General features: G+C 47.8%; 1 protein-coding gene across 2 annotated transcripts in view; it reads right to left on the bottom strand.

The window, feature by feature from the left end:
- CDKAL1 (CDKAL1 threonylcarbamoyladenosine tRNA methylthiotransferase) overlaps positions 1 to 15,893 on the bottom strand; it is a 2,121,425-nt gene that overhangs the window by 452,670 nt on the left and 1,652,862 nt on the right. For both annotated transcript variants that reach the window (XM_085607048.1, XM_085607049.1), the window contains exon 11: positions 4,163 to 4,343. In XM_085607048.1, the coding sequence (XP_085463174.1) occupies positions 4,163 to 4,343 (181 nt within the window). The remainder of the gene's footprint in view (positions 1 to 4,162; positions 4,344 to 15,893) is intronic.

Raw genomic sequence — 15,893 nt, forward strand, 5'->3', positions numbered from 1 at the left:
TGCACGCACTAGAAGGAAATCGGAATGTAACATGCTGAATACTTGAGTCATTAAGAATACTGATTTTCTCCAAGTAAAAACTCTGAAAAGAACCGTTTTAAAGTTCAGCAGAGACCCCTAATAACACTACAGAGCAAAGTTATATGACAATGTGTAACACTGTGCTTGAGCTTTAGCACACTGACTATTTCCATTGTCATTGTTCATGCATTTCTGAATTGTCCCCGGCCAGTCAGAAAACTCAACTTTACTTCAAGGTCCTCCCACTAGCTCACTGTACCCTATTCATTCATATTAGCTTGCTGTTGTTCACATATCTAGTTTTTTCCATCATCTCCGTATCATCTCCGGATGGCATTAGCATAGAGAGGGCAGAATCAATATTCATGTAGTGAATACTGCTTAGGTGCTAAGGCAATATTAGGCTTAATAAAACTGTGCTCTGATTTGCTGAGAATGTAACACTTTTCATCATACCACAATGAATCTGTAGTTTTAGTGGTTTAATATGCAAAAATAGCATATGTAAACCCTCTATTTTGGGGGTGAGCCAGAGCTTTCAGACAGAACTTCCCTGTGCTGCTAGGGATGCTGTCTGTTTTAATTTTGATTTTGCTGCCCACTTCAGACTGAGAATATCTTTGGTTTTGCACTTCTCTGTAATACTCTATTTGCCGACAGCCTTCATGACAATGACTCTGAACCGCATTTCTTCGAATTTTCGTAATAAAGCCTTTAAACTAATTCACTGATCTAGAACATAGTTATTGAGGGTCCCTTTTACTTCTTTGACTGTATTTCTGATATTTTGATGGGTTGGGAGTTCCCTTACCTCGGTGACACACTGCCTAATGAAACTGAGGTTTGACATCGTCTCAGATTCATCGGATTGTGAGCATTCTGTTGAGGTAAAGCTTTGGGGTGTCAACATTGCGTGGTCCCCCCACGCACACACAGCTGCCTTATTGTCAGCTGTTAGGTGCACCTTAATCCAAATGGACCCCACGTTATGATATAAGAAACCGTCCTTCACTCATTTACAGCCATACAAACTTCAACCAAGTAGCAGGGGGAAAAGGCCAGTGATGCCCCACCTTCTTAAGAACAATTGAATCATATAAATGAGCAGACATGCACAAATGCGTAGAATGCCATAATGTGAGCAACTACAAAATGCACACAACGTTTGGGCCCAGTCATGCTTTATCAGTGTCACCAGCATGAGGCGCATAACATCCATTTCAGCATTACTGGCCTGTCTAGTTAAATGGAAGCAATATGGGGGAAGGTTTTACATTCATTATCCAAGTACGAGGAACTTGAGTGGCACAGGAATATGACATTCAATTCATTTACACGATCTAGTGATCCATGGGTAAAGCCCAATTACTAACTGCTAGAGAAAACCTATTTTGCAGGATATATACCTTGCACAGGAACCTTTTTTTCAAAAATGTTATTTGTTTGGTAATGGTGATGTGTACCATTGGATGATGCTGTGTGTTTATTTTTGAGTTCTTCTGTAAAATCGTTCACTGAACAAATTCTGTTGTAGGAAGGAACATGCACTTCCTAAAAAACACTGCAGTTCACATTTAAACACCCCAAACCTAAAATGCTACCTTTAGTCGTCTTTTGTAGTACAGACTGCCATGCATTCCTAAGAATGCTTCACGCTGCGTGGGTAGAACCCTATTAGATGGAACAAGTAAGCTACCTAATTAGGAAATATATAATGCGATCAACCAAAAAATATTGCCAGAAATATAATTAACAAAATAGCATTGAAAGTGTACTTAGACAAACCACTTAAAATGCAATGATTGGATCTTACAGGCAGATGTCCAACTCAAACATGGATCATGCCCGGCAGGCAGAAAAAAAAAATACCCACTCAACACACACCTTTGTGAACACCACTATGCCCAGATAGTCTGGTGCAGAAAATAATGACTTCTAGATCATTTAATAGAAAGGACAACCCAAAAAGTTTCTTCGGTGTTATTGTAGTTTATGATGGATATTCAAATTTCACAATTTTCCCTTGTGCCGCTTGCACAGTACGGCACACTGACACCCATTTACACAAATAAACTTGCTCGCTGTCAAATCAAGTGCTCGGAAGAAAGTCATTTGGTGGAGAGGAAGCGAGTCAAACCTCTTTTTAGACTTGGGCCAGATGTACGACCCTTTCATTTAGCACCTCGCAATTTGCGACTGATTGCGAGTTGCATATTGCGAAGCGCTAAATGAAATGTACAACAGTGTTATTACACTGTTTTGCGATTCCCAATGGGGTCGCAAATTGCGAGGCTCATTAATATTAATGAGCCTCTCGCAATTTGCGAGCCCATTGGGAATGCCAGTCCTCCCAGGGATGGTGGCCTGCTGGGCTCAGAAGACCACCATGTGTGGGACTGCTTTTTAATAAAGCAGCTTTTTTTTTTTTTTTAAATGCAGCCGTTTTCCTTAAACTGAACCTTACTAAGAGCTACATACAGCAAACATAGACCTGATGGGTGCGCTGTAGCGGGGTGAAGACGATCAGCAATACTTTAAGGGAATACCCAAGTTACACATTGAAGAGTCCCGGCAATATACTCAAACAGGAGTCACCTGTTGGGTCGATTATGTGAAAGGAATTCAGACATCATAGTGCTAGCATGATACCACATTTTAAATAAATGTAATCAAGTGTAACTACAGTTCAGAGGTTACCTCCTAGTCCCCCCACGTTCCTTATGAGCCCACAAAGAATGACGGAGATCCATGATGCATACTGATGGGTGGACAAGAAACCACCAACTACGGCTGGTACTAATTGAATGAGGTCAGAACTCATGCCTGAGAAAAGGCCGCAAATGCATCATTTTCTTTAAAGTAGAGTATTTGTCTAAAGCAATAAACGGGAGAAGCAAAGACAATGGGTCACAAGGAATCATTCACTATATCAAATAATAATTAGATACTGAGTAAAAAAGAAATAAACAAGAACTGCATCCTTCAACTAGGATGATGGCATTAAACCATTTTCAAAAGTATTTATTTGTATATACACTCAGACATATTGAGAGAATTTAAATGCAGATGCCATTTATTACCGCTGTTGAGTGGGAGCGACCATTGATCCAGAGAGTTTCTACCTTCAGTGGAACATTCATGATGCCCTCCATTAACAATGGTAACAAATAGCATATTACGCTCAGTGGAGCCACTTGTATGGTTTAGGCCATGTTGGTTGCCCTTGCACAGTAGTTATAAACTAAGGTATTTAAGTGAAACCAGGGCAAGATGGAATGAATCCATGAAATTAAATAAAACCATAGTGATTAACCCCTTGCGATTAGAAGCAGACTTTTCATCTGAAAAGTCACCGTAACGTGCAATCTGTAAGGTGAAAGGAGAATGTTCTCACATTAGCTACATTGCGCTGTAATGGTATGGAGTGTGAACTTATTTCTATAGCAATAAATGGATAAATGCTAATTTATTAATACACTTATTTTAAATAACGTAGTTTATTAAGTCACATGTGTTTTTACTGGTATAGCATATATAACCACGAACTTTGGGTTACGAAGTAGCATGCTATCTACTATAAAGCATGCATGTCAGCACTGAGTCAAGGGTAATGTGTGTATATGAAAAAAAATATATATATACATGTACGTTTTATACATTTGCAAGGCAAGTCGCACAAAACTTCAGCTATCAACAACGAAGCTGTACGAAGAAACATAGTAAACAGTTTCCAGCACTGCAACACCACACAGACCAGTGTCTTTTTTCAGTCAGTCTACCAGAGAATCTTAGAGAATAAATTGTGTATAGTAGCAAACATTTTTCACGAATTGTACCTTCATTTTGTATCATGCTTGGCACATGCCCTTTGTAAATTTGGAGCATAATGGTGTCACCCGGCTTACCCTGTCATTCAACGTCAATCAATATATGATGCTGTTCTGTATTTAAAATTAGCCTAACAGATGAAGACACCGGCCGCCACCTCACCACCTAGAAAACGTGATGCGGGCAAAGCACCCTCTATGGAAGGCAAGCCATGAGGAGGGAGTGAGAAATGGATTCAGCTACAAAGTAAAAAAAAAGAAACACAAGAGGGAATAAATGGCAGGTATGTGAAATCAACACAGCATGTTCTTACCACGTGTGCTGGGACCTGCCTCGCCTTGGCAGCCGGGGTGCCCGGACGAGGATAAAACTGATTGATGAAGAGGCTTGGAAACTTGTACTGCTCCACGAGCTTCATGGTCTCCTGAAAATCTTCGTCCGTCTCCCCTGGAAAGCCACAGATGATATCTGTAGCAATTGTAATTCCTGGCACCCTGCAAGGAATAACAAAACGGCATGTTACAACTGAGACGCCTGTTTCAATGTCGCACACGCGGCCCCCTTGTCACATCAGATAAAGCATCCTGGGGAGCATTTCTGGCTTCCCTTCATCTCGCCATCCTTCGGGTGCATGCCACCAGGGGTTCCGCTGCTAGCTCTAGGCAGAACAGGCGATAAAACCACCTTGCCCACAAAACACCCGATGCAAAATGGCTCGAGTGGCGTGCTTAACAATTACATTACGAGTGGGCAGTCAAATAACTCATAACACACACAAATCCCCTGTTTTATATCAATATATACATAGAGAGAAAACAGCAACGTTTCCAAATCATGTGAGACCACATGAAAAAGTATTCCAATCACGAATATAAAAGGTATGTCAAATAAAAAGGCAAAAACATTCACTATAGCAATTAGTCTGAGTTTTGGCTGGAACTAAATTAGACAGATGATGAATAAGTGTAAACAGGATCCGACTAGGCCAGTCAATAGCACTATTAACGGCTGAAAAGTCAAGTATATTGACTCAAAGAAGTCTGTCAGTTATCAGTATAGCCGGGCATTCACAAAATAAAAGTATTAGGCCTCCGAAGAGGAACTGTTGGGGGCTACTGGAAGACAAGAAATGAAGAAGTTTCATTTTTATACATGATCTGACAAAACGGACCCTGAACTACAACCTGAAAAATGCACTTTCAGCTTCTAAAGTCTTCGAGCCGTGGGCTAAGGGCACACCCAACTAGACCCAGTGCTAGAGGAGGGAGACTACATTCAGGCAGATAGCAAAAGCTCTCTCACCTGAGTCCTTAAGGGAGTGTGAAGCTGGAGGCAAATTTAAAAGCAATATTTTCCATCACCATGAACAAAGAGCCCTGCAGGTGGGTTTGTATTTTGTCCCAGCAGCCCGTTGGACACAAGAAGGCAGGTTCCTGACCAGAGCACCTCCAGAGTCTATGAAGACACAGTCAAGGAGTCAATAAACAGACTGCTCTGCTCATGTTGGGTTCCAGAAGCCACTTCCCCATCAGGGGAATTATACAAATGTATTAAGGAATTTAAGAACGCTGATTGTATAGACACATAAGTGACCTCCCCTCCGCCCCAAATCCAGTAACTCTTATGACTCTCAGGCTGACGCCTTCATTAGAAACGCCAAATTAACCCGGGAATGAAAAAGGAAGAAAATCGAATCTACTCATATCCTCCTTTAACACAACAAATAAATAGATTTATAAAGCTACTGCTCTTCAACCCATTAGCCTGTAAAGACTTCACCAGTGCCATTTGGGGCTCACCAACATTTTTCTAAGGACATCTTCAGCAACAGCTTTTATGCCATCTGGCCAGAGCCATCAACAACCCCTCTTGAGAGACTGGAACCTTCCAGGGAAAACTCAAAAAAGTTTGAATAACCTATTAAGTAACAAGCATTTGCAATGCAATAGCTCTCGCATTTACGAGAGTTTGAGCTATTGTAAATGACAATGCCTTTTATTTATGTGTTGTTTTTAAAACAGATAAATAAAAGGCATGGTCATTTATAATGCCAATAGCTTAAACTCTTGCAAATGCGAGACCTATTGCATTCCAAACGCGTTTGTGCTATAATTTTTTTTTTAAAAGCATTAGGAGAGAGCGTGTCCTGCCTGCAACAGCAAGCAGGTCAAAGCTATTTGAGAAAATAGTACTCAGAGGCTGTAATTAAAGCCTACTGAGTAACAACACATGTAACAGGGTGTGTCGCCAAGGGAGGTTACAAAATGAGACAAGGCGGTACTAAGGAGGGACTACTAAGGCTATTAACCAATGAACAGCCACAGTTTACTGTAGACAATGACACAAGCCAATGAAAAATATGGGCAGAGAGTGGGCGGAGCTTAAAGTCCCTACCTGAATACAGCATGCCCCGTAGAGCAGCGCTTGCGCTGCCCAAGCTCGACCTAATAATGGCTGTTGTGTTTCAGTACATCCTAACCATCCACCGATACATATTAGCTCATTCGTAAGCAAGCTCGTTGACAAATCCCCTTTCAGTTAAATATCTGTATTCAGTGTAGACGATAGCTTGCATTTGGGCTGTCAGGCTGGTATCCCGTCCTGGCTGTGGCACTGAAAAAACACTGATAGCCACAAGGGAAGATATGTACACTAAAGTTGACCCAAGCAGAGTCCTCCTACTTGACCTTTCATAGCTTCGGTACGGTTTGACAACCTATTCTTCTATAGAGACTTAGAGATTAGGGGGGGGGACTTTACTAAATTGGTTCATTTCTTACATCTCTCTCACACTCATCATTTCACTTTCTCAGTGGCGTAACACATGTCCCCGCAGCCCATGTGGTAGGGGGGCAACCTGTAGGGGGCCCCCTCATCACAGTACTATGGTCTAAGAGCTCCTGATTAAATCCGAAGTGGGGGACCTTCCATTTACCTTGCAGGGGGCACTCAAGTTTTGTTATGCCACTGTCCTTTCTCCCTTGCCCCAAACCATTCAAACCCACAGCTGTTGCTCCGCAAGGGTCAATTACTGCTACAGGCTTACTCAGTGTTTACCCTGCTCTCAGCCTGCTCTAATTTCCTCATTTAATCTCTACTACTACAGCTACTCCAATGACAATCAAATCATACAGAAGCTAGAAAAAAATCCATAGTTTCTTGATTCTAGAAGCCTTCAATAAAGTCTACAAACAATTGACCACTGGATGCAGGCGAACCATCTCTAACTAAACTACTGAAGTACTGAGACACTAGGTTGCTGGAAAAGAACCAACTATCTAGCTTGAAGAACTTTAACCACCCCCATCCCTACTAAAGCAGTAACTGTTCCAGTGCTACTTGCATTGCATATCCAAATAGTTTATCTTTCATTTCGAATACAATAATACTTGCCAGCCAGATATACATGGTGCCTTGTGTACTGTCTTCCGTACCACACTGGAGAACTTGACAAAGTTTAAACCTAGTCCAACTATCTGCAGTTCACTTAACAAGGAAGTGCATTTCCTTATTTATTGCAGCAGGGACATCTCAGTCAAGAGGGGTTGTACACAGAACAGCGCAGTGTGTAATGGAACTGGAGATTTCCATCAGCCTAGCCATGCTCATCACACAGTATCCTCAATAGGCCAGTCAATCTATGGGAGAAAGCGAGCAGAACTTTAACAGTTGCCTCTTGTGCCACTGACTGCCAACCCTCTGCCAGATGGCCACAGGCTCCCATGTTTGTGATATTAAATGAATTTAAGTACTCCAATATGGCCTGAAATTAATCATGTGGGCTTTTTGGTCAAGTTTTTTTTGTTTTCTTTTTTTTCTTTTCTTTTTTTATTTTTTTACCTCCCACCCACCCCCAAACAACCAAGTTAGGTCAGCAGTATAACAACATAAAAGTAATTTATAGCAATTCATGTTACACATCTCAATTCCACGTCTTTTCTCAACAACAAAAGCAGATGAGGCTTCTGATTTTTGGATAAGACTTAATCATTCAGTCTAAAATTTGATTTCAATCAAATACAAAAGACCCCCGATCATGGCGGAGAATCTGTGCGAGGGAAGTGAACACTATGAGGAGGTTTCTGGGTGAATTTTAATGGCCTCGCAGAAGGCCCACGAGATGAGAAGAGACAAGTGATAATGCAGAGCTAAAGGCTCCAGTATAAACAAACAGATGCCTGTCATGAAGATCAGGCATATTAAAATCGTTAGGTAAAAGGATACTTTTTCATATAAACAAATGCATGTACATAAGTATTAAGAAGGAGACTGAAGACAAACAGGCATTGCAAGGCACCATTTTAATCGATAATGGAAAAGTAAAATTACAATGCACCCCCAACACTGAACTGATTTGTGCTCAACTAAGTGTTAAACAGCTCACTGGTAACCAACCAATTAATGGACCTCCTAACCATGAAAGGCTATAACAGCCTTGATTACACTGAACCTGTAACTACCAGGTACTGTGCTGAGAATGGGCTTTCCTACAGTGCACCCACGAGACAGGCAGTCATAAATGTATAGTATGTGTACAATTACAGTTAGCACATTTTCTACCCCAAAGGTTTGTCAAAGGTCTTAACTCCAAAATCCTTGTCTGCTACTGTAATCTATGAGATTCCATGTAAAAACAAATACCTGTCTACAGACTTAGCATAGCACAGTAGGCCTCTGCTGGTTATGGGGTCAAGCCAATGTTAACGGCTGTATGGCTGATCAGTCCATTAGAGAAGGTTATATCAGATGCCAAAGGTCTAATCCATTTATTTTGAAATATCACCCCAAAGGCTCAACATATTCATTGGAACACGGGTGAAGCTCAATAAGAATTTAAAGATAGGTTACTACACTGTGTAAAAGCCTATATGCATTGACACAGTATACATGTATTTCATTACAGGAAATCTCACAGATTACCATAGCGGGCAAGGGTTTTGGTACAGATTACCCGTCTAACAAATACCATGGGTAGAAGAATTCCACTATGATAATCATTGTCAAACCCTTTTAGGAGAGGTTAAATAACGTTTGCCAACAGTTATTTAATACACATTTGTAATTGTACCTATATTATTTAGCTGTGTGTATTTTTTTTTTTTTTTTTTTTTTTTTTTTTTTGAAACCGTTTATTACATCCATAAAAAGGTTACAGTTATGGGCCTACAACCGCACGGCCGGCCGCTAGAGCATCACAAATATAGTACATACAGACAGTAAAAGTCTCTCAGCGGTGCACAGTAGAAACACAGGAGTAATCAACGGTGCAGGCCTCACGGCGTCCTGCCACAGAGTACGGTTTCATTTTAAAGACTAACAACGACAACAAAAACCACAACCGCAAGGCAACCCAAGATTCAAGGTGACAACACTTGCTCCATAGTGGGGGATCCAGATTGGCAGGAAAGATCTGAAGAGGGGGATGGGAGGAGATCAAGGACTGGGGGGCCGCGTGCCCGCGGCCAAGCAAGGGGGTCCAGCTAGGGAGACGGAGCAGGCGAGGCAGCCGGCAGCTGTGGCGGCTCACAAATGCCCCCACGGTAGGCGTTCCAGGGGCCCCAGATTTTCACCCACGCCCCAGGCTTACCCCTCGCCACATACACCACCTTTTCACGGAACATACACCAATCCATGTGCTCTTTCCAGGCCGACACCGCAGGGGGCCTCTGGGATCCCCACAATTGAGCAATATCACGTTTCGCTATCATGTATCCCAGAGTCACCCACCGCGTCTGCGGAGCCGAATAGTCATTCGGTTCCCATACATTCAACAAGCACCTCCTCGCTTCAGGCAGCAGCGCTACACGCGTGACCACACGCAGGACCTCATGCACACCACGCCAGAATCGCTCCACCTTCGGGCACTCCCACAGTATATGCATAAAAGTCGCCAACGCACCACAGCCACGCTTACACAGTCCGTCCACGGCAAAACCCATACGTAGAAGCCGTGGCCCCGTCACGTAGACCCGGTGAAGGATCTTGAGCTGGACGAAACGAAGGCGAGCCGGGATGGCCACCTCTTTTGGAGAGGCCACCGCGGACATCCAATCCTCGTCGTCCAGCTCCAGCCCGTCGGCCACCCAAGCCTCGCGTAAACTAGTTAACAGGCACGATCTATCATTAATCAGCTTCTTATATATGAGGGAGATCGTGCTGTCCGGGACATGGCCATCCAGCACTCTGTCCTCCAGGGGGGAAGACTCCGGAATGGATGCAACATCCGGGAAGACGGAGCCCAGCGCATGGCGGACCTGTAGGTACCGAAAGTACTCACTGCCCTGCAGCTGGAACTCCGCCTGCAGCGTCTCAAAAGTTTTGAATCCCCCCCTCGTCCAGAGATCCCCCACTGTGCTGATTCCGATCGTGTCCCACTTCTCGAAGCCCTTTGATGTCCACAGGGAGCCCAGCCTCTCGGAGGCATACCGTGGAGACGCCCGGGTCAAACGGTCCTTCCACCCCATAGCTGCATTAGCCGCGTGCCAAACCCGCACCATGACACGCGTCGGTCCCGTCAGACGGGAGTCGGGCGCGCCAGAGTACAGTGCTCGATTGTAATCGCCACCGGGAAGGAGCATCTTGTCCATCTCGAATGCCGGGTTCAGGGCGGGCCCGTAAAGGCCATGATTAATTGCAGCTAGCTGGGAGGCCCAGTAATACCGTTTAATGTCCGGGAGGGCGACCCCTCCATCGTACCACGGGAGCGTCAGTTTAGCAAGAGCAATACGCGGCCTCCCGTCCCAGAACAGGCGCCGCTGAAGGCCCTCCACCTCACGAAAGTAGCTTGCCGGGACCATGTCCATAGTGTTCTGGAGGGCATAGAGGAAGCGCGGCAAGGACATCATTTTAAACAAGGCCGCTCGACCGAGCGGCGAGAGCGGGAGACGCCGCCAGCGCACCACATCCTCCTTCAAACGCTGGAGAGGGGGCAGCAGATTCCGCTCATAGCGGGCCTCCGGGTCAAGAGTGATATATATACCCAAGTACCGGAAACCCTGGGAGGCAATCTGGATCGGGCAGTCCCGCGGCAGGACCGGAGCCTCCCCGGAAAGTACGTAGACACAGGATTTCGCCCAGTTAATGACTAGGCCTGAGTTGCGACCGAAGGAGCGCAACACATCAACTAGGACGATCAGGGACTTGCGCGGGGAGGCGAGATACAAAAGGATATCGTCCGCGTAGAGGGACACACGGTCCTCGTGCTCGGGGGTCCAGCGGAGACCACGGATGGAAGGGTGCCACCGCAGCCACTCCGCCAGGGGCTCCAGGGCCAGGGCGAACAGAAGAGGCGACAGGGGACAACCCTGTCGCGTGCCCCGTCCCAGCGCGAACGGGGTCGACACACGCCCGTTCACCACCACCTGCGCCATTGGGCCCGAATATAGTAATTTGACCCAGCTGATGAAACCCGGGCCGAACCCAAACTTCGCGAGCATCGCCCAGAGATATGGCCATTCGAGCGTATCAAACGCCATGGTGGCGTCCAAGGACGCCAAGATGGCTGGCTCCCGCACAAATGGAACACGCGCAAGCACGCCGTGCAAGCGCCGTAGATTAAGCGCCGTGTTGCGGTGCGGGATAAAGCCCGATTGGTCTTGGTGGACCAAATCGCCCACCACGCCAACCAACCGGTTAGCCAACACCTTGGCGAGGATTTTGGGCTCCGCGTTCAAAAGCGAAATCGGCCGATAGGATGTGACCCGTTCACGGGGCTTTCCCTCCTTATGGATTACCACAATTGTAGCCAGACGCTGGTCCGGCGGGAGGGAGCCCTGCGAGTGAGCCGCGAGGAACATCGCACGCAGGTGGGGCGCCAGCACATCCGGGCGTAGCTTATATAGCTCAATGGGAATGCCATTGGGGCCCATGGCCTTGCCAGATGAAATCGAGCGAATAGCTGAGGCAATTTCGTCCGAGGTGGGAGGAACGTCCAGCGAGTCTCTGTCTTCCGCCGTAAGGGAGGGGAGTGCAATATCCCGAAGCAGGGCACAGGAGTCCGCCTCCGAACAGGGAGAAACAGGGGAGTAGACTCCGCGGAAATAATCCGCGAAACAGGAGACAATGGCTTCCGGCTCCGTGGCACACGCACCATCCACGCTCTCAATCAAAGGCACCACGCGGCTCGCTCTCTCTCTCTTATCCAACCACGCCATCAATTTACCGGCCTTATCACCCACATCGTACAAGCGCCCCTGCTGCTCTCTACCAAGGCCCCTGGCCGCCTCCGTAACGAGGGCCCGGTAGGCCGCCTGCTTTAACTGCAGAACATGTAACTTGGCGTCCGTTACCCCGTTCCCCATGTCACCCTCCAATTCCGCAATCTCGGCCTCCACCCGGGTCACCTCCTCCCGCTCGCGCCGCCGGGCGCTGGCAATAAAGGAGAGGGCCTCCCCTCTAAGAACCACTTTAAAAGCCTCCCATAGGGAGAGGGCAGATGGGACCGACCCCACATTCTCCTCAAAATAGCGCTGCAAGGATGTGATCAAGTCGGCACGAATGGTGGGGTCGCGCAGATACCAGGCGTTAATCGGGGCCACCCTGCCATCCCCCCTCGGGATGACATCGAAATGCAACAACAATGGGGAGTGGTCTGAAATACCCCGTGCCAGATGGCGCACCTCTCCCACCCTCCCCGCATGGGCTGCTGGGACAAGGATGTAATCAAGCCGCGAGAGACTACCATGGGCCCCCGAGTGGAAGGTGTATTGTTGCAATACGGGATGCTTTAGGCGCCAACAATCCACCAGGCCCAGTGTATCTAAAAGGCCAGGCAGCCACGCCTGTGCCCGGGGGAGGTCCCTAGGGGGATGGCGATCCATAGATCCAGAAACAACCGCATTAAAGTCCCCTCCCACCACCAAGAGGCCACTCGGAAGTTCCAGAAGGAGGCGCCCCAGGTCCGCAAATGTAGTGGCCTGTAGCCCAGGCGGGACGTACACCGACACAAAACTGAGCACTCTACCCTCCATACGTCCCGCCAGAGCTGTGTAACGTCCCCTCTCATCGTGGTGCACCTCATCAATCTCCAGCGGGAGCGAGTTCCTAACCATAATACCCACCCCCCGCGAGCCCGAGGTGAAGCCAGAGTGGGCCGCCAAACGATATCCCCTCCGATTCATTGCATGAAAGGTGTTACCTATAAGGTGCGTCTCTTGCAGAAAGACAACATCTGGTGAAATACGTTTTAAATACTGCAGGACCACACCACGCTTAATCCTATCCCCCAGACCGTTAACATTCCATGACAACACCGTCAAGTCCCTACCCCCCATCATACGTCGAAACAATCGGTCGTCCCCCACCGAGCAGTCTAAAGACAACAAAACAGCTGCAGGATTGCCTTGCGGTACAAACAAACAACACACCCCCCCCACCCCCCGGTCCCAACAAAACTCCCCCCTCCCTGCACCCCTGCATGAGCCCAGACAGCCCCCCCAAAGTGCAGTGTGCCTGTCGCCCCATAGCTAAATACTAACTAGTCCCCCAGAGGAGGAGGGAAGCCCCCAGCAGGCCCCACATGACCTCCATGGAAGGGGAACCTACAGGGGCAGTATGTGGTGAAGGAACAATGTCCCGAGCAAGGCAATACAGTCATCCCTCAATTCTGATCCAGCGGGCCCTCCTCGCCAGCCGCGCTCCCCCCACCCCCCCGGCCCCGATCCCCAGGCAAGGTGTCCAACCAGTCCCCAGCCGCCTCGGGCCGGTCGAAGAAGTGCGTGCGACCATCCACCTCCACCCGCAGCTTTGCCGGGAAGAGCATTGAGTACTTAAGATTTAGGTCCCTTAAGCGACGTTTGACGCCAATAAAGCTCTGCCGCTGCTTCTGGACCGCCGGGGTAAAGTCTGGGTAGAAGTTTACGTCCATGTTGTCCAACCTGACCGGTCCCTGTTGCCTGGAGGTCTGGAGGATGGCATCTCGGTCCCGAAAATTAAAGATTCGGGCAATAAGGGGCCGTGGCGGGGCACCGGTCTTAGGGCGGCCCCCGGGGACCCGGTGGGCACGTTCCACCGCAAAAAACTTACTCAGCCCCCGGGGCTGGAGGTGGGTCAGGATCAAGTCTTCCACGAAGAGGTCCGCCGCCTCCGCCTCACGTCCCTCCGGCACACCAATAATGCGGATATTATTCCTCCGGGCGCGACCCTCGGAATCCTCCAGTCGCCGGTCCATCAGGGCACTCGCCTGGCCAAGCCGGCGCACCTCCTCCTGGAGGGCCACCACGTCAGTCGTGAGGCTCGTAGTGGTGTGGGTCAGGGAGTCGACTCGGTCGTTCGTTTTTGACAAGTCCGCCCTCACAAGTCCCACATCCACCAGGACCGAGTCAATTTTTTGCGACAAGGTGTCAAAACGCTGGTCCACTGAGGCCTTCAGTTCAGCGATGGCGCCCATGACGTCCCGGAGGGTTAGATCCACTGGATGGGCGGGTGCCTCCGTCGGGCCCACCGGGGATGACCGCGCTGTCTCCGGAGAACCCTTTTGGAGCGTGTAGCGGTCCATACTATTGGCCTGGTGCGCCGTACCACGGCGGGTCGTCTTCACCTTCGCCCGGTCGCCATCTTGTTTGGTGGCCATGCTGGCCCTTCCACCGTCGTGCCAAGATCTCCAAACGGGCCGTCACACCAGATCACGGGTGTCAAGGGGGCGACCACAAAGCTGCGGGTCGACCCACCGTCGGCGGGTCAGCTGGGCACCAGGACAAGGCCACACCACCGCACCCCGCTCCGCAGCCCGACCTCGCCGGAGAGCAAGGAGGGCGCAAAAGCGAAAGTGAAAGTGCGGGGCACGCGAGTCGCCCAGCCCCGCTCGCCGCTGTTATTCACCTTGTCCCCGGATCGCGCCACTACTCCAATCCGGGGGGCCGGCGAGGAGAAGGCCGCAACCTTCAGTCGATGTTCCCACCGGTGTTCCGGGTCCGATTCGAGCCCAAAAAACGGGTAATGCCTCAGCTCGGGTTCCCCGACACAGTCCCCTTAACAAGGACAGGATATTTCCAGGATTTATTCAGGAGGTCGCGGAGGTCCTCGGGAGCCTCGCACCTACGCGGCCATCTTGGTTGCGCGCTAGGCTCCTCCTCTAGCTGTGTGTATTAAAGTACTTTTTAGGTCTGATCTGACACCTTCAACTGTCTGCCAGGCTCTTGTAATTAAAAGAAAAATGACTAAAATACATACTTATATTGATACAAAGATACTTTGGGATAGCCCTCTTCAGCCATTGTTCTGTTAGAGTGTCATTCACATTCTGCTTCTGCCCATGACAGTATATATGGTATAACCCAGACCTATTGGCATTTCCACTGCTTGTTTAAGAAGCTTACTAGGACATGGGGCTATCATACCCTGAATTTGGTTCATTGGCTATGACAGAGGGTCTGCTCATGACCGACCTGAGGACGGCCATTGTGGTATAGATACATGAGGCTGGGAAGCCAGCGAGAAGAAGTACGTCACACCAACCAAAATCCTTGTTGAACACTGAAGCCAAGGTGCTGGCGAAGGTCATAGCCAATAGACTTCTGTAGGTCACAGTTCGTCTTACACATCCTGATAAAGCAAAACGTATGCCCAAATAAATTGCCCAGAATATATACTATTTTGGTTTCAAGCGATGAAATTGCCACTGGATCGGCTGCTGTTTGAACATGCTGCATACAACTGTAAAGTAGATGAATGTTTAAAGACACTACATAGAAATGCCCCAACCACAGACAACAAGTTTGCAAACAATAAATTAGTGCTTGGCAGGTGCGAGTGGACTCTGCAAGGATCACTTCCCCCTTTTCCCTCGTAGCTCTAGGGAGAAAATATTACAAAATATAGGATTCACAAAGATATGGAACCTGTAATGTTGCTAAATGTATAACTAGAGAATGGATGAAAGATTGTTTCTTTTTATATGCAGATAACTGTTTTGGTTGGTATGAAAAAAGAAAAACAATAAAAGTTGCATAACAAATTAGTCATATATGGAAAATACCTACTTGGCGCCTAATTCCATTTTGCAGTTACTAGAAACATTTAACTAGGACCACTTTCAGAGAAAGCAA

Source organism: Triturus cristatus, chromosome 5_2 (assembly GCF_964204655.1).
Source record: "Triturus cristatus chromosome 5_2, aTriCri1.1, whole genome shotgun sequence".
In the NCBI taxonomy this organism is placed as follows: domain Eukaryota; kingdom Metazoa; phylum Chordata; class Amphibia; order Caudata; family Salamandridae; genus Triturus; species Triturus cristatus.